The 19759-nt window shown below is 40.5% G+C and overlaps 1 protein-coding gene and 1 long non-coding RNA gene across 3 annotated transcripts in view; one reads left to right on the top strand and one right to left on the bottom strand.

Annotated features, from left to right (window-relative positions):
* Nucleotides 1–7668: 7668 nt before the first annotated feature.
* Nucleotides 7669–14783, bottom strand: LOC129150028 (uncharacterized). The gene is made up of 4 exons (XR_008556812.1): nt 14574–14783; nt 12304–12558; nt 9349–9405; nt 7669–7775 (listed from the first exon to the last, which is right to left on the bottom strand). It is a non-coding gene; the product is annotated as an uncharacterized LOC129150028 (long non-coding RNA).
* Nucleotides 14784–15752: 969 nt separating this feature from the next.
* Nucleotides 15753–19759, top strand: part of NBEA (neurobeachin) — an 896160-nt gene continuing 892153 nt past the window's right edge. For both annotated transcript variants that reach the window (XM_028135810.2, XM_008158996.3), the window contains exon 1: nt 15753–16025. In XM_028135810.2, the coding sequence (XP_027991611.2) occupies nt 15753–16025 (273 nt within the window). The remainder of the gene's footprint in view (nt 16026–19759) is intronic.

Genomic DNA, 19759 nt, shown 5'->3' with positions numbered 1-19759 from the left:
TTCTTGCTATTCATCACTTTCTATATTTCTTGCCACTCCCTTCTAGCCTGCATAGTTTCTGTTGAGAAATCAGCTGACAGTCGTATGGGTACTCCCTTGTAGGTAACTAACTGTTTTTCTCTTGTTGCTTTTAATATTCTCTCTTTGTCTTTTGCCCTTGGCATTTTAATTATGATGTGTCTTGCTGTTGTCCTATTTGGATTCCTCTTATTTGGGGTTCTCTGCACTTTCTGGACTTGTAAACCTATTTCTTTCACCAGGTAGGGGAAGTTTTCTGACATTATTTCTTCAAATAGGTTTTCAATATATTGCTCTCTCCTTCTTCTGGCACCCCCATAATTCAGATGTTGGTACGCTAAAGTTGTCCCAGAGGCTCCTTACACTATCTTCATGTTTTTTTATTCTTTTTGCTTTTTGCTTTTCTGATTGGGTGTTTTTGCTTCTTCATATTTCAAATCTTTGACTTGATTCTTGGGATTCTCTAGTCTGCTGTTGGAAATCTAGATATTATTCTTTATTTCAGTCAGTGTATGCTTAATTTCTGATTGGTCCTTTTTCATATCCTTGAGGGTCTCACTAAATTTCTCTGAGGTTTCTAGAAGATTCTTGAGTAACCTTATAACCGTGGTTTTGAACTCTATATCGAGTATTTTGCTTTCATCCATTACTTTCATTTGTGACTTGTTTCTTTGTATCCGCATTTTGGCTGCTTCCCTGTGTTTGTTTCTATGTACTGGGTAGCTGCTAAGTCTCCTTGAGTTGACAGAGTGGCCTTGTGTGGTTGGTGTCCTATAAGGCCCAGTGTCTCATCCTCCCCAGTCACCTGAGGTGGACGCTCTTGGTGCACCCCTTTGTGGGCTGTGTGCACAGTCTTGTTGTAGTTAACCCTTGATTGCTGTTGTTATCACTGGGAGGAATTGACCTCCAGGCCAATTGGCTGTGATGACCAGCTATGTCTACACTGGAAGATCTGTTGTGCAGGAGACACCCTTATGGGGCAGGACTTGCTTCATTGGGGCTTTGGTGCTCACTGAGTCTGACCCTTGAGTGTGTCTCTTATGGATGTGAAGAGTTGTAATCCGGTATGGTCTCACTCTGGCCACTGGGTACATTGGCTCTTGTATCTCCAAGGAGGTGCAAGGTCAGCCACTGTCTGGGGCCGCCCAGCAGCAGCTACAGAGAGATCTGCAGATTCCTCCTCTTTGTATGAGGTTTGGAAGTGCCCAGATGAGGCCCAGCTGTGAAGCAAAGCAGGCTGCTGCTGCCGGGCCTTGAGCCTTCTTTTGGAAGCTCTGGGGCTCTCTGGCCCAGCTGCAGTTTGACAGGTTTTAGGCGGGAAAAGGACAGGTCATTCATATGCACAAGCAGATGCGCACAGCTTGGGTGAGGTTGTAAATTGGGTGGGACAGGGTCTCTAGGAATCACCAGGGCAGAGCAAACAGCAATGGCTGCCAGTCAGCCCTGCACTGGAGAGATCCCCGGGTCTCCGCATCCCACGCCCCCTGTGCAGGAACAATGATTGCTGTGAGTACCTCTGAGAGAAAGCCGCCCTTGTGTTCCTGTCCCAATGCCAGACAGTCCAGTTTCTCCCCGTATGTGTCTGGGTCCCCCAGAGTCTCACCCAGAAATGGAGTTCAGAGCAAGCGGGAGCTTGTATCTCCCTCCTGATTAAAAGAGCAGCCCATCCAGGTGTCAGCACTTTCCGCGCCTCCGCACCTCTTCCTAGTCTCAGTGTGCTTTCTTCACCTCTCTAGTTGTGGAACTTCTACTCAGCCAGCTTTCCTGCGGTTCTGGGTGGTAGTTGTTCTGCCTTTTAGTTGTAATTTTGATGTGGTTGTGAGAGACAGCAAGTATAGGTGTTTACTATGCCGCCATCTTGGTTCTCTGTCTTTGCAGTGTCTTTATCTGTTTTTGCAATTAGGATAATGCTAGCTGCATAAAATGAGTTTGGGAGTCTTTCCTCCTCTTGATTTTTTTGGGTATAGTTTTAGAAGGATAAGTGTTAGTTATTCTTTAAACATTTTGTAAAATTCACCTGGGAAATCATAGGTCCAGGATTTTTGTTTGTTGGAAGTTTTTCTCTTATTACTGCTTTAATTTCATTAGTTGTAATCCCTCTGTTAAGATTTTCTGTTTCTTCTTGATTCAGTTTTTGAAGATTATGTTTCTAGGAATTTATCTATTTCTTCCAGATTGTCCAAATTTGTTGGCATATAGTTGTTAGTAGAATTTCTTATATTCTTTTGTGTTTCTGTGGTGTCAGTTATTCTCCTCTTTCATTTCTGATTTTTTTTTGAGTCCTCTCTCTTTATTGAGTCCAATTAAGGATTTATCAATCTTATTTATTTTTTTCAAAGAACCAGCTTTTGATTTCATTGGTCTTTTTTGTTGTTGTTTTTGCTTGCCTCTTTCTCATGGGACTCTGAAGTCCCTGAAGAAATGAAGCTAGGTTTTTGTTTTTTTGTTTGTTTGTTTTGTAAGTGTTAATTCTCACTCGAGGATATTTTTCCATTGATTTTTAGAGAGAGTGGAAGGGAGAGGGAGTGACAGAGAGAAACATCAATGTGAGAGAGACACATCAAATGGTTGCCTTCTGCATGCACCCTGACTGGGCTGTGGATCGAGGTTGCAACCAAGATATGTTCTCTTGACCGTAATTGAACCTGGAAACCCTTCAGTTCACAGACTGACACTCTATCCACTGAGCCAAACTGACTAGGGCTATATTGTTTTATTTTTAACTCTATTCTGATTATTTCTGCTATGATTTTTATTTCCTTCCTTCCACTCATTCTGGGCTTTGTTTGTAGTCTTTCCAGTTCCTTTAAGTGTAATGTTAAATTGTTCATTTGAGATTTTCTTGTTTCTTGAAGTAGGCTTATAATCCTACTAGAGGCCTGGTACACAAAATTTGTGCACGGCGCGGAGGGTGGTGGTCCCTCAGCCCGGCCTGCACCCTCTTGCAATCCAGGACCCCTCGGGGGATGTCAGAATGCTGGTTTAGGCCCGATCCCAGCATTCGGACATCCCTCCCGTAATCAGGGACCGCTGGCTCCTAACCACTTGCCTGCCTGCCTGATCATCCCTAACCATTCTGCCTGCCTGCCTGATCACCCCTAGCTGCTCACCTGCTTGCAGCCCCTAACTGCCTCTGCCTCAGCCCCTGCGCGCCACATATGTTGAGAAGGACGTCTGGAGGGTCGTTTGGCTGTCCAGTCTAATTAGCATATTATGCTTTTATTATTATAGATGATTTCCCTCTTAGAATTGGTTTATTTATATCACAAAGCTTTTGGGTTGTTGTATTCCCATTTTCATTTGTCTCAAGGTATCTTTTAATTTCTTCTTTGATTTCATTTTTAACCCATTTATTGTTTAGGAGCATGTTATTTAGCCTCCATGTGTTTGTGGTTTTGTGTTTTTTCTTGTAATTGATTTCTAGTTTCATACTATTGTGTCAGAGAAGATGCTTGATATGATTTCAATCTTTTTAAATGACTGAGACTTGTTTTGTATCCTAGAAAATGTTCCATGTGCAGTTGAAAATAATATATATTTTGCTGCTTTGGGTAAAATACTGTGAACATATCAATTAAATCCATCTGGTTTAGTGTGTCTTTTAAGGGCATTGTTTCCTTATTAATTTTATCTCTGGAAGATTTATCCATTGATGTCAATGGAATATTAAAATCCCTAATTATGACTGTATTACTGTCAATCTCTCCCTTTATGTCCATCAAGATTTACTTTATGTATTTAGGTGCTCCCATGTTGGGTGCATAGAGGTTTAAAAGAGTTATATCCTCTTGTTAGATTGATACCTTTATCATGATATAATGTCCTTCTTTGTCTCTATTATAGCCTTTGTTTTAAAGCCTATTTTGACTGATACAAGTGTTGCAATTCATTTCTATTTGCATGAAATATCTTTGGCATCCCTTTACTTTTAGTTTATGTGTGTCTTTCATTCTGAGGCAGGTCTATTTTGGATCTTGTTTTCTTATCTTCCCTGTCTTTTGGGTCTTGTTTTCTTATCTTCCCTGTCTTTTGATTAGAGCATTTAAGCCATTTGTATTTAAAGTGATTACTGATAGGCATGTAGGCACTTTTACTCTTTGTAGCTATGTTCCTTTTTTCTTCTTTTAAAAATATATTTTTATTGATTTCAGAGAGGAAGGGAGAGCTAGAGAGAGACAGAAACATCAATGATGAGAGAATCATTGATTGGCTGCCTCCTGCATGCCCTCCACTGGGGATCAAGCCCGCAACCAAGGTTCATGCCCTTGACTGGAATCAAACCCAGGACTCTTCAGTCCGCAGGCTGATGCTCTATCCACTAAGCCAAACCAGCTAGGGCATATGTTCCTTTTTTCTTATTCTTCTTCTTTTTTTTTTCTTCTTAAAGAAAACTCTTTAACATGTCTTGTATAACTCCTTTGGTGGTAATGTTATCCTTTAACATTTTCTTGTCTGGGAAGCACTTTATTTCTCCTTCAATTTTAAACAATAGTCTTGCTGGGTAAAATAGTCTTGGTTGAAGGTCCTTGCTTTTCAGCACTTTAAATATTTCATGCCAATTCCTTCTGGCCTGAAATGTTTCTGTTGAGAAATCAGGTGATGGTCTTATGGGAATTTCCTTGTAGGTAAGTAACTACTTGTCTTTTGCTGCTTTTAAGATTCATTTTTTGTCTTTAAACTTTGCCATTTTAATTAAGATGTGTCTTGGTGAGGACCTCTTTGGATTTATCTTGTTTGGGACTCTGCACTTCCTGGACTTCTGTGTCCTTTTCCTTCACTAGGGTTGGAAAGTTTTCAGTCATTATTTTTTCAAATAGGTTCTCAATCCATTGCTCTATCTCTTCTCCTTCTGGTACCCCTATGATACCAATGTTGTTACATTTCATGTTGTCCAAGAGTTCTCTTAAGCTAATTTCATTTTTAAAAATAATAATAATAATAATATTATTATTATTATTATTTTGCTGCTCTGATTGGGTGTTTTATGCTACCTTGTCTTCCAAAGCACTGACTTGATCTTCTGCTTCATCTAACCTATTATTTGTTCTTGTTGGTATTGTCTTCATTTTAGATATTATATTCTTTATTTCTGGCTGGTTCATTTTTATGGTTTCTATGTCATTTTTCTTGCTGTTGAAGTTCTCACTAAGTTCTTATAACCCATATCAAGTAGATTGCTTGCCTCCATTTTGTTTAGTTCTTTTTCTGAAGATTTCTTGTTCTTTTATTTGGGGCATGTTTCTTTGTCTCCACATTTTGGCTGTTTTTTGTGTATTAGGCATATTTGCTATGTCTCCCAGTCTTGATAGGTTGGCCTTACATAGCAGGTATCCTATGGGATTCAGGGGCATAGCCTCCTTGATCATCTGAGTTGGGTGCTCCAGGAATGTCCATTTGTGGGTTATGTGAGCTCTCCCATCATAGGTGAGTCTTGATTGCTGTTGGCCCATCTGTGCATAAGGTCAACCCTCAATCTGACTGTGAGGATCTATTCAGACCACACCGTACAAGCTGCTGTGTGGGTGTTGACCACACAAATTTGAATCTGCCTCAGTAGGGTGTGGTGTCTTCAGAGATCTCCCTTTGGATGTGCCACTTGTGGAGCTAATTGGATCTTACTCTGATGTAGTCTGACGCTTGTCACTGTGTGTGTTGGTTCTGGGGCCTCTTGGGAGGGATTCTGGTGCAGGTCAATTTCAGACACTGCCTGTGCCTGGTCCTGGGCAACCTGTTTGGAGCTACAAAGGGATCTATAGTTTGTGGCTGTCTCTGCTGGGCCTGTGTGTGTGTATGGAATGCATCAAATTACACACCAAGCCTCACTTCTACCAACACAAAGTTCAGGGGGAGGTCAGCAAAAGGCCCAAGGCACTCTGAAATCCACATCTGTTTGTGCTGCCTGTCACTGCCTGTTAGACTCAGCCACCGAAAGATCCTCTGGAGGTATTCGAGTTGTGTGAGGTAGGTTTTCAGTGAGTCACAAGGTAGGTGTGAATGTTGTTTGCCTGACTGATACATATTCAAACTCGGTTCCGGTGCTGGATCTGAGGCCACCCCGAGCAAAAGTCCCAGGGTATACCAAAGCTAGCTACTATCTGCCACATGCCCACAGACCTTTGTCTTGGAGTGGGGTCTCAGAGAGTTGTCAGGGGGAGGTCAGCAGTGTTTATCAGGCCCAAAGAGACCAAGATTTTGCCTTGGGAAGGGTGGGCTCTGTACCTGTCAGTCACATGTGTGAGAGAAGAAATGCCTCATCCTAGAGCCACACAACTCAGTCTGTCCTGCATTTAGCCTGGCCCTCCTGGAGAGCTCAAACTTAGTGGGGTGAGGCTAGGGGATCTCTTGTGGGAGAATGGTTCAGGTCAGGCTAGCAGGGAGGTGGGTCAAATGGTCCCCTCCCCAGAGCCACACAACTCAGGCTCTGACACCCTGAGTCTGCCCAGACCTCTACACACCCAGGTCTGGGCAGCTGATTCCTCCCTAAGGCACAAGCTCCACAGGTCTGGGAGACGGGGAGTTGGGAGGATGAGGCTATTGCATTCCCCCAGGCTGATGCCATATGGAGGGAAGTGCTCAACCTAAGAAAGATGGCATCTGTGGGCAATGTGGCAGATGGACTGAGCACAGGGAGACTGCCAGCTGTCCCTCAGCTCTTTGTCCAGATTCACACAACTGAGTCTTGCTTCCCACAGCTTTAGTCTGCTCTGAGCTGCCCTCCTCTGGTGGAGCCTAGGGTGAATGGATACGAACTAGTTTTGTGTGCTGGGCCTTTAAAAGGGTACCTGAATTTCTAGGCGATTCTTGTCTTTCCCTGAACAAAATCCCTGATTAAAAAAATTTTTTTAATTGATTTTAGAGAGAGAGGAAAAGATAGAAACATGGATGAGAAAGAAACATTGATCGGCTGCCTCCTACATGTCCCCTACTGGGAATTGAGCCCACAACCCAGACATGTGCCCTGACCAGGAATTGAATCACGACCTCCTGGTTCTTGGGTTGATGCTCAACCACAGAGCCATACCAGCCAGGCAATCCTTGCTGATTTTCACAGCCAGATATTATGTGGGTTCCTCTTCCTGGCTCTGGAGCTCTAGGCTGAGTTATAACTTTAGAACCTCAGCCAGCCTGTTTTACATCTCTGCCCTTCCTACCAGTCTCCATGTGGCTTCTTCTGTAAATTCTTGGTTATAAAACTTACGTTCAGATAGTCTTCAGTTGGTTATTCAAGTTGATTATTTTATATTTTAGTTATAATTCCAGTTTGGTCTGGGAGGAGGTGAGTGTAGCTTCCACCTATAAGGCCGCCATCTTGGATCTCCTGATATCAGTATTTCTGATTGTGGAAAGAATTTCTGGAGCTCTATGAATGCAGTCCTTTTAGTTTTTTTGTTTTTTTATTTTAATGGAAGTGTCTTTATATAGGCATGGCTAATTAAGTCACTGTACTTTTGTGATTCTACATCAGGCATTTTTTGTGGACAGGAAAAATATTAAACACACTTATGCATATTAGTTTCCTAGAGCTGCTGTAACAAAGTACCATAAACTAGATGGGATAAACATCAGAAATTTATTAACTCACAGTTCTGGAGTTTAAAAGTCCAAAATGAAGGTATCAATAGGGCCATGCTTTTCCTGGTTCCTGGTGGTTGTCAGCAATTCTCAGCATTCCTCGGCTCACAGCTGCAGAACATCAATCTCTGCATCTCTTCACATGGCATTCTTCCCTGCGTGTCTGTCTTTCCATCATCTTCCCTCTGTGTGCATGTTTGTCTGTATACCTCTTTTCCTCTTATTATAAATCACCAATCATATTTGATTTAGGGCCCACCTAATTCCAGTATAACCTCATTTGAACTTGATTATATCTATAAAGGCATATTTCCAAAAAAGCCACAAGGTACTATGCGTAGGACTTAACATATCTTTTGAGGGAATACAATTCAACCCACAATAGTGTGTGTGTCTGGAATATATGTAAAAGTTATAATTTTAAAAAAGTAAATATTAAGTGGCATTTTAAAATTGAAAATAGCTTTTCATTATTGTATTTTCTCAATTAATGGACATTAAAAGAATATCGCAGGTAAGAGTCTAGGAGTCTGAGAATATTTTTTTTAATGATAAAAAGAGTTATGCACATAAAAAAGGTTGGGAGCCATTGGTATAGACTTTGTGTCAGGAATAGAATAAGGTAAAACTAGCCAAGTAAGCTAAAGTAAAGTATGGAGAGCTTTAATGACAAGATAAGGACTCTTGGTTTCATTTGTTAGGCAAAGAGAATTACTAGTGATTTTTTAGCAGGTGACATGTATGCATGTAAAAGCTTTTGTGATTGATAAAGTAAAAATTCTGAACCAACAATCTATCCATCAATGTGGGGCTTTATAGGAAAATTACCCAAGTACAGGATGGACTATATAAGATCGAGTGTGGAGAGGTCACCAGGCATGAAGTGACCAGTATCTACTCACTGGATGACAATGATAATGAAGAGAATGGGATAAATGCTGGATGTATTACTAAGAAGAAGGGGCAGAGGTATGGTAAGTATGTACATGCATATAGTGCATTTGTATGTATATTTTTTGTGGATGTTTGAAGGTACACATGTGAATTAGAGGTTTTATACAGTATCTAGCTCTTTTAAAATGAAAGAATACTTTTATTATTTCATTTGATATGTTTAATACATTGATTTGGTGGTTATCTTTCCATTTGTAAATGCAATATTTTTCTAAATAGAAAATTTTAAATAATCGATTTTGACCTGTCTACTTTCTGACACACAGTAGACACTCAATATTTCTTGGTTGGTAAACATCAACATTTTAGCCATTCCAAAACTGGGTCTAATTTATTAGTGTATATTGAATTTATATTTTCTATCAGTGATTTTTTTGTTTGTTTGTTTTTGTTAATCCTTACAGGAGATTTTTTCCATTGATTTTTAGAGAGTGGAAGGGAGGGAGGGAGGGAAGGAGAGAGAGAAAGAGAGAGAGAGAGAGAGAGAGAGAGAAAGAGAGAGAGAGAGAGAGAGAAAGAGAGAGAGAAATGTGAGAGAGAAATGTGAGAGAGATACATTGATTGGTTGCCTCCTACATGCTGGGGATTGAACCTAAAACCCAGGCATGTGCCCTTGATGGTGAATCGAGCCAGTGACCCTTTGGTACACAGGCCAATGCTCTAATAATTTAGCAACATTGGCAGGGGTATTTTGTGTCAGTGTTCTATGTTTAGGAGAGAAAGTGGTGGAGAGAAAAAGGTAGAAGTAATAGTAGTTGGAGGAAACTGAAGTTTGAGTTTGGTAAAGAAGTTGTAAATACGTACCAAGCTAGTCTAAATGATTTCAACTCCCCAAAACAGGACAAATTCCATCTATTGATCCTGAAAGAATTTGAAAACTAGATTACTAAACAACCTTCAGTGGTCTTTGAGGAGTCATAGAGAAGTAGAAATGCCAAAGGATTAAAAAGCCGAAGGGATGAGAAGATATATTCTCAAAAACACACAGTATATAATTTAGTATTACCTCTAGGTGAGATTAGGAAACATATCATTCACTAGAAAAAGGAAGCAGTAAATCATGTCATCAGATTAAACACACTATTTTATTTGTAATATAGTTATTGGAAAAAGGTCATGATTTGCATCTCTCTCTATTTTTACTTTAATTTTGCTCAGATACAGAGACAGAGTATATCCAGACTCCAACCAAATAGTTGTTAAGGTCCCTTATGACATCCAATTAGACAAGTTAGTTGTTAGCATAAGACGGTAACTGTTTAGCAGTTGAAGGATTATACCAAACAGGTGCTCATAAACAATTTAAATTAGTGGTTTTCAAACTTTTTGACTATGATTTGCAGTAAGAAATACATTTTACATTATTATCTGGTAAGCATACATGTTCAAATGTATGTCTGTTTATGTGTATGTCTATTTACAATAATGGGTGCACTTTGATATTTTCCACTCTATGTTTTTCTATTCTATTTCATTTACAAAACTGCTGGTTGCAACCCACTAAGTCTATTTCATGACTCACTAATGGGTTGGGACTCACAGTTTGAAAAATGTGAATTGATTTCTATCCGAATGTTTTTAGTGACTACAAAGCTGTTTTTACCCTGTTCAATTGAATATTTGAATGAAGACAGAAGAAATGTTTTCAAATTTGCATAGAGGAATAAGGTCATTTTTTTCCCATGAAATTATTAACAGTTTAAAATTAAATAGAAAATTAGAGTCTTAACAGGTCCTTGAGGTGATTCTGAAGCACAGTGAAGTTTTACCACCGTCACTGAGGCAAAACCTTCAACTGAGGACTTGGGGGATAAGAAGGAAGGACAGGATAGCAGTGAGGTTCCCTTGAAAGTGAAAATACACCTCAAGAAACTCAAAGAATCATGCTGCCACAGACAGAGAGTTCCAATGGATCCACTCAGGTTTCTCTTTGAAGGTCAGAGAATAGCTGATAACCATACTATTAAAAAACTGGGAATGGAGGAAGAAGATGTGATTGAAGTTTATCAGTAATAAACAAGGTCATTAAATGGGTTATTCTTTTTATTTTCCCTCAGTCCTTTTTTATTTTTAAAAATAGTTCTTTTGTAATGTGGTGTTCAAAATGGAATTGAAAACTGCCTCCCCTCCCCGCAATCTCTTTAACGTCTGGTAATGTGAATTTTAGTGCCCATCATCATTCATTATTTGTTTTCATTGTGCTAATTTTGGTGATCAAACTTCAGCCCCCTTCATATTGCCCTCTCCTTTTGAAATATTACATGTGTGCACAGGGAGACCACCTTTTCCAAGACTGAATTTCCAGGCTGTGATAAATAAGGTGGACTAATGCAAGTCTGCACAATGACTTTCTACTGGCCTGCAAGTTCTAATATGTGATTGTTTCATCCCTAGATTATTACTTTCAGTGGGAGATGCAAGTCTTTTAGAAAACTGAACTGTGGAAAAATGAGCTTTCCTCAACTTGAAGCCACTTTTAAAATATGAAGGTCTGGATCAAAAGAAGAGGAATATCAGGTTGGAGTCAAGATGATAGGTAAGGTGAGAGTAAAGACTAACTCCAAAGATGGCTTCGCTGAAGAGAAAGCATTTTAAGAGTAAAGAAAAATCTTGTCCGAAGATGCCAGAAAAGTTCTAAATTTAATTAGCAGTTAATAAGGTTATCCATGCAGAAGTGTGTACAATAACACACAGAACTTTTTTATTTTATTTGTAACTTTTGGCCTGGGATATAGTTTTTAAATGGACATTATCTATACCAGGTTTATTAAAATAAACAAAATATTTGTAAAAATTGTACTAATGTTTATTCTATTTCTTATTGTACAGAAAGAAAAAGAAAATGGCTTAAACAAGATTTTTTTGCACAATACTGGAAATTATTGTTTGTACATAGTACAAATAAATTTTTCCTTCAGTACTGTACAATGATGATGATCATGACTTTGGTGCACTAGAAGTTACTGAGGTGCCTTCTGAATTAAGGATTTAATTAAGGCCAAAATATTTCTTACTCAGTGTTCTGTTTTTTTGTTTTTTTTTTTTTTTTAATGTGGTATTTCTCTATGGTGCTTATTTATGACAGTTATCCAATCACGTTGAATAAGTGGGCATGCCAAAAATTTAAAACAGAAAATCTGAAAAGTAAATTAGATTTAAGTATATATGTACATTTCTGCACTTTATATCTCAAAAACTATCTGTAAAACCAATATTGCAGATATGCTGCTGCTTCAGAGCTGCATGTTTAGAAACAAAGTAAAACATTAACAGAACAAAATCTGTTGTGTTTCTGATGATAAAAAACTTTAGAGGGGAAAGGGACCAAATTTTTTGAGAACCTACTATATGCCAAACATAAATCACTACTGTGATATTGTTGAAAAACCATGACCCTAAGCAAAGCAAACCAAACTGATTTGATTTGGATTACATTAGGGGCTATAATTCCAAAGGAAGAAAGTTTCCCTCTTTTTTTACTGGTCTGAACTTACCTAGAATTTGGAGTACTCTGTTCAGATTAAGTTTAGAGGACAGTGAGAAACCTGCTTTTTAGAAAACACATGACGGATATAGGAATATTCAGCCTGGAGAATTGCCGTTTTCATGCATTAATTTTTGAACACGTTTATTAAATATAAATTACAAGCCAGGCATGGTAGGTGCTGAAAACACAAAAATAACTACAATGTTGTCTTTTCCAACAGTCAAAGAAGGAAACATTACTTATTTATTGACAATTGCTACTACATTAATTACCTTAAATGTATTAGATCCTTTCATCTCATAATCCTGTGAATCTCTACTTTGGGTTGAGTAAACTAAGACTTTGAAGAGAAGTCCTTTGGCCCAGAGCCCACACGGGTAAGTGGATGGTGGAGCTGGAATTCAAATCCAGGTCCCAGTAAATATGGAGCATGTATTCTCAACCACTATATAATATTATCTTTTGAAACTCAGATTCATGGGCTTCTTATCTTTGAAGAATTGACCTTTGGAAGTATGGGTATGCATCTATTAAAGCAAACATGTATACAAAATTAATATTCACCACACAAAATATACAGTATATATTTAATACAAAGACTTAAAATGAACATTTTAGTTAGCTTCTATTATTATACACCTATCTTTTATTTCAAAATATTGTTAATACTAACGCTAAGTTAATTGTACATTTGCAGGGAAACAGGCTTTGTAGGCTAAAAGGAAACGGACCTGCTGTCTTTTTCTAAACTTTATATTTGGAGATGGTATTGAAAACATATAACTGCTATTATAAAGACTGGCATGTGGTTTCAAAATAGTCTTCCATGTGTTTATAGGTCATTCAACACATTGTGCCTTTGTACTCAGGGTAGAAGGACACATATAATGTGTACTGGCTGCTGGGTTGAAATTGTTTTATTAAATTTTCACTGCTGTTAGTGAATGAGGAGACTGAGCTCAATAACTTGAGTAGACTGCATGGGTAATAAGTACTGAGTGTGATTCCAAAGCTTATGCACTTTCCACAGTACCACACTACCTGCAAGGAGCTGACAGTGTACTGTATAATTCGTCTAAATTGGTAAACTCTTTTAAATGTCTTTGATGTTGAATTAAACTCCAGTTGTTTGCATGGAAAATAATACAATAATCCTATATAATCCTACATAATAAAAGCCTAATATGCTAAGTGTCCGGTCATCCATTCAACCATTCAAAGTGTAATAAGCTAATGATATGCTAGGGCTGCTCAACCACTCGCTATGACGTGCACTGACCACCAGGGGGTAGACGCTCCGACTGGTAGGTTATCTTGCTGCTGGGGTCTGGCCGATCAGGACTGAGTGAGACAGGCCGGACACGCCCTCCCATGGTCTCTCCCTGGCTGGCCAACCTCCTGTGTCCCTCCCCGGCCCCGATTGTGCACCAGTAGGGTCCCTTGGCCTGGCCTGTGCCCTCTTGCAATCTGGGACCCCTCGGAGGATGTCGGAGAGATGGTTTCAGCCCAATTTCACAGACCAGGCCGAGGGACCCCACTGGTGCACAAATTCGTGCACCGGGCCTCTAGTAATACAAGAATAATCTTTGTCTCATGTACTCAAAACTGTAAACCCACTTTTGCCCTACCCTGACTATGCCCAGTGGAATGACAAAAGTTAGTGCAATGACCTTTCAGTATAGATTTACATATTTAAGATAGATGTCATTTTAAATTTGCAAATGAAAATAGCACTGGTAAAAGTAGAAGATACATATTTGGGACACACAAGTGCTATAGGTGGATATACACGTTACAAGAGTTTCCAATTGTATAGCATATCTAAGTCACACTATTAAAAGTTTTTGGTTTTGTAAATTTTCCACACATTTCCATTTTCCAAATCTTCCATTCTAGCATTTTTAAATTAAATGGTATTTAACTTTAATGATGTACCAATTGCCACTTCTTTCATAAATTTTTGCTAAACTATTTCAGTAACTCAAACTCTCCAGTGCAAATTTAAACACACACACACACACACACACAATCCTAAGCACTGGTTTTGAGGAACTTTGTTATACTAGTATATGATCTATACCAATTTAGGATTTTACCATATTCCAATATCCTGGGAGTTAACTTGACTAGCTAGTCCAATATAATATATGCAATAACAAAACAAATTATGATAGATTTGTATATTGACAATTAAAATGATTTCAACATTTCTCAAGATATCTAATATTTCTAGCAGCTTTTAATATATTGAAAAGGGCATACCTCATGAAATATTAAAATAAATTACATCATTTCGAGGAAGAAAATGACAATCATACCTATTTAGTTTTAATTAAATACTAGAGCAAGATTACTTTGTACATTTTAATTTTTTAACTAAAAGTATTTTCTTGCTTCTATACTTGTGAAGGCAGAGAAATATACTTTTATCACAGACCAGGGCTGGCAGTGAGAATTACCTATATTTTTAGATAATTTCGAAATTCTCTGAAGGGGACATGCCTAAGAAAAAGGGAGGCATCATCATTAACTGGTATCATACCTGAGGGTCCTTAGGGAGTTTTAAAATAAGGTATTTGTAGCTTCCACCACAGTGTGACATGGTGCATTCTTTTCAGGCTGGGAGGTGAGTTCAAGAGCTGTTTGTTGTTCCGAGCTCCATCCAGAGCAAATCACTGCTGGACAAATTCTAAGGTCAGTTGTGCCCGTGTGTGCGGGTGTCAGCCTCCCGCACAGCCGACAGAAAAGACCCGCTCCCTTTCCTCTGTATCCTTCCCCAGCCACACGGGACCACCCTCCACGGGGTTTGTTTCCGCTCTGCCGGCCGCCTTTTCTTCGGGACGGTCCAGCGGTCCGGCGGGCAGGACGGCGAGGCAGGGCGCCGGGGCGGAAGCGGTCGCCTGGCACTCCCCTACCTTAGGAGCGCGGCACGGCCAGTGGCCGCTGCGGTGCGACGCCGAGGATGAAGGTGACGAACCCCCAGCAGAGCACGGGGGGCGGGGATGGCAGCGAAGGCGAGACCCAGCCTCAGGGCGCCCTTCCCGCAGGGAGCACTCGCCGCCAGGGAAAGCTCCAGGAGGCCACCACGCCCCGCCCCTGCCGGCGGTGCGGAGCACCTGGTCACCTGTCCGAGCCTCCGGCCGGGGGCGGGGCCTGGGAGGAAGACCAGCGGGGCCAGGCCACGGGGGGTGCACCGCGGCTCCGCCCCTCCGAGGCGCTGCGCAGGCGCAGTGGCCCTACCGCAGGCAGGGGGCGGCAACATGGCGGAGTGAGCGGCGGCGGCGGCGGGGCTTCACAACAACAGTGGGGCCGGTGGTGGCGGCAGCAGCCGTGTCCGTAGCGTCGGCCACAGCCCGGGCTTCAGCACCGGCCAGCGCCGCGGCCAGCCGCGCGCCCAGGGCTTTTCGGAGGGGCGGCAGCATCTCCGCGAGGCGCGGCCGGGCCGGGGCGGCCGGGAGGGGGGGAGCGGAGGCAGTGGAGGCGGCGGCACAGCTGCTCTCCCGAGAGCGGTCGGCGGGGCGGCTGCCGCCGGGAATCAGCCTGAGAGGAACCCACCGCCTCGGCCGGCAGGGCTGAGGCGCAGGCGGGGAGCGAGCCCGGCGTCGCGGCGCCGGTGGATGCTGGGCCTGCGAGGCGACGGCCGGGGGGCGGAGGACGCGGCAGGTATAACGGTGCCGGCGGAGGCAGCGCCTCTGCTTTTCCCTTCTCGGGAGCGGGCCATATGGCGAGCGAGAAGCCAGGCCCGGGCGGCCTCGAGCCTCAGCCCGTAGGGCTCGTCGCCGTCGGGGCCGGAGGCGGCGGCGGCGGCGGCGGGGGCAGCGGGATGGGCGAAGCGAGGGGCCCGTCCGCCTCCGGCGCGGTGGTGCTGCCCGCGGGGATGATTAACCCGTCCGTGCCGATCCGCAACATCCGGATGAAATTCGCAGTGCTGATTGGACTCATACAAGTCGGAGAGGTCAGCAACAGGGACATCGTGGAGACGGTGCTCAATCTGGTAAGGGAAAACGCCTGCCCTCTTCTCCCCGCCCCCACCGCCTCCCGCACCCCAGGGTCACCGCGCTGCGCATCCCTGCGAGCCGGGATCGAGCCGCCGGCGGTGCCGCCGGGGGACCCGCCCGCGCGTGGCCCTCGCCCCGCCACCTCCCGGTCTCCGCGGCTCTTCTCTTGCCACCTGAGCGCAGTGTCCGTCCAACTTAATGAACAGTGAAGCATCCCCTGCCGTGCGCGCAGGTGTGGGTGGACTTGAGAGTTCGTTGTGGGGGAGGAGGCCTCCCTTGCTCTGGAGTTCTTTCTCTCACACTGTTAGTGGTCCCTGGTGTGGCTCCGCCAGGATGGAAGCCTGGTCCCTGGAGTCTAAAATCCCCGGGGCTCCCGAAATGCGGGCAGCGCGTTCGCTCGAACTCGGAGCAGCTGGGTGTGCTGTTTTCCAATGACGAGGAGAAGGATGCCGTTTTGCATCTTCTTTAAAATACGGAGTGTTGTGGCTGTGTCCCCCACCCTCACCTCTATTAGGCAGCCTTTCTTTCTTTGTAATGTTGTTCTGAATGCGCTCACCTCTTAGTCGTGTGTGTGTGTGTGTGTGTGTGTGTGTGTGTGCGCGCGCGCGCGCGCGTGCGTGCGCAGTTCGCTTGCGCCCCCACAACATGTTAAAATGTGAGGGCACTAAATCATACAGGTTGGTCTCTGTGGTTGTCTTAGCGTGGCAATGGATCAAGATGAAAGGAAAGGTGTTAGGTGTAGCCCTAGGTTTTGTTGTTGTTGTGTGTGTGTGTGTTTTCATGATAAGAAAGCGTTACTGCAGAACTGTGTGTGACTTTATGTTTTACGCTATCTACTGAGGCTAAGAAGCGTTCAAAATGTTAGGGGAAGAAATAAGGAGAGGGGAATCATATAGTTCACATAATTAAGAGTAGTTCATTTTTTATGTTTTGTAAATGCAGTTTTTGCTGCAGCAAAGCTTTTCAACAGTTTCCTTTACAGTCGTCTTTGACATTAAGTAAGGCTCCGTTTTGGAAGGCAAGGCTTAAATCAGGAGCAATCAGCTGACTATTGTATTTAATGTGGAGTCACAGCAAAGAAACTGTGCTTGCAAGGAGATTTTATGACACCCAGGTACTCCGATTTTTCAACTAACCCATTATTTTTATTTGGTTTATTGGAAAACTGAAAGGACGCTGCAGCTATAGCAGTGGTGCCATGGATTAGATAATATCTATAGTTTATGCACCTCTTAAATTCACAGAGAAGTTAAAGCTGTTTTTTTTTCTGTTTGCTTTGATTTTTCAAATCAAAGATAGGAGAATATCTGTCCTTGCTTTGTTATGTTTACTACTGTTTAAATACAGACCACCACTTTCTACTTCTTTTTACCCTTAAATATGTCACCATAAAAATCAGTTGTAAGTTTGGGTAATGTTACCACATTGATATAACCGGATTATTTTAAAAACACTAATAGAAATATTATTGAGAGTTTTAATTTTAATCAGCTGCAAATAGGAGGTTAGTACATGTCTTTAGTTTTCCCTTTTAAAAGAAAAGAGGTGAGATCTGTGTTAGTATTTTAGCAGGTACTGTATTCTATAACTTTATTTCTGTAAATTTAAAAGAACACATTTAAAGTGTTTTTCCAGTTTTCACCAAACCAATACCAATTTCACTTTAAAAGATGTGCTATTAGGTTATTTTAACAACTGTTTACATGCTTATTTAATACATTTTAACGTAATAAGAGGCAATAAAGCCCTCGCAAGCTGGAAACTGATTTGAATGGGTTTGGAATCTGCAGCAGTAGCAATGTTTGCTAGATCAATCCTTAACAGATGGGGTTCTATAGATACACAGTAGATTAAGAAAGGAAGTGAAATATTTCTTTTGAGATAAAAAAAGACATTTAACTCTCTTCAGTGCAATGAAAATCTGCCATGAAGTCTCATATGCAAACATTATTGTAGAGATTAACTTGTACTATTAAGGTTTAGATTAATCAGAGATAAGTTAGCACTGAAATGGTATACCCCCAAATCTACTTAGCACCTTGTAACTGCATTGATTTTTGGAATAAACAAAGTTAGGTTTAAAGTTATTTGTATATGTTTAAAGAATACAATGAATCTTTAAATGGAACTTTTGGGGAAAACAAATGACAAAAGGAGCTATTTGCTATTTAAGTTAATTATATTGATTGTGGAATACATATTGGTCATATGAAGGGTCATATTTCTTGAATAGTAGGTTTAGGTCTTTATCTTTCCAATATACTCATGATGAAAATGTCATGTGAAAACTTAAGCTGATTCTGAAAATATTTGGAAATCTTAGGAATTTAAAAAATAATTATCAAACTTAATTCTATTTGTTTAATAAGTACAATCCAGTAAAATCCATTTAGGGCACTCAGTGATTTGTTAGAGATTGAAAACCCCTAAAGTGGGGTTATCTCTAAAGTGAGTTTTTTTTTTAATCTTAATTTAAAACATTAAATAAAAATGATAGGTGGAAATAGAATAATATCTATCACAGTGCCCTTTATGACAGAAAAGAGAAAAACTAGTGAAAATTAAAAACAATAGAGTTTCTGCCTTAAACAGTACTCTTTTCTCAGTCACCTCTGTCAAAATACTTTTCTTTCTATTTTTTTTTTCCTGTACATTCTTTTTATATAACATGAGACTACTAATACTTGGTTTTTAGGTGCTGTTTCTCATATGTCTTGCCAAAGAATTAAAAGTTTTGCAGAGTAAAGTTTAGGCATGCAGCAAAATATAGGGCTTCTTCAACACAGCTGTGGCTATAATTTTTTGCTTCTATTTGCCAAGGTAGAAATGTGTTTTCATTACTCAGGTGGATTGTGGGTGTTTGTTAAAATTTTTTCTATGTAAATAGAAAAAATGAATAATTTTCATTGTAGATGGATGTATTTTGTATAAAGATATTATCACTGACTTAAAACATTCACATATGGGGTGAGTGGATAGCATCTGAAAGTTGAGTACATTAGTTTGTAAATGATGTTACTTGAGAGCATATTTTCAAGGATTTTGCATTGTAGCTTTACTAATAAAAGAAAAACTGATCATCAACAAACTTTGATTTAGAGAGGAATTATTTAATGTGGCAGTATAAGCGCATTTGTAGAAAAAAATTTATTGACTGTTTCAGTTATAAAGCAGGCGTACTACTTAATTCATTGCTTCCTTAACATTTGTTTTTATAAGGTTTTTCCTTCCTTGAGGTAAATGCTATGTAAATATCATGTGTTCTTTGTTTATAACATGAAAGTTTATTTTTAACAAACATTTTAATATGAGCATATTTTTAGAAAAGATAAAGTAGAGAATTAATATTTACTTAATGAGAGAATGCACAATGGGGATTTTTGAAATAGCTATCTATAATTCTATAGCATTTAATTTGTAGATATTTCCCCCCCATGAATTACAGTGTGATATATCAGTGTATCCTTAATTGTAGAAAATGATCATTTTTTTCACATTTAAGTGGCACATTGTATATTGTATTGAAAAATATAACAAGATACTTTCAGGGGATTTTGTGAGCTAAGTTCCTCTTTTTTGGCATATTGATCATATATTTTAGTAAAAAGGAAATTTCTAAGTTATTCTTCTATACTTTTATTCCTTGGAGTTTATTTGAAGCTTGATAATCAGAATAATTTTCAATTAAAAGATATTTAAAATTTTACAAACAAAATGTATGTTCTGCATT

This window comes from Eptesicus fuscus, chromosome 8, assembly GCF_027574615.1.
Source record: "Eptesicus fuscus isolate TK198812 chromosome 8, DD_ASM_mEF_20220401, whole genome shotgun sequence".
Classification (NCBI taxonomy): Eukaryota; Metazoa; Chordata; class Mammalia; order Chiroptera; family Vespertilionidae; genus Eptesicus; species Eptesicus fuscus.
The sequence above is the reverse complement of the archived record's forward strand: the minus strand, read 5'-3'. Positions and strand labels throughout refer to the sequence as shown.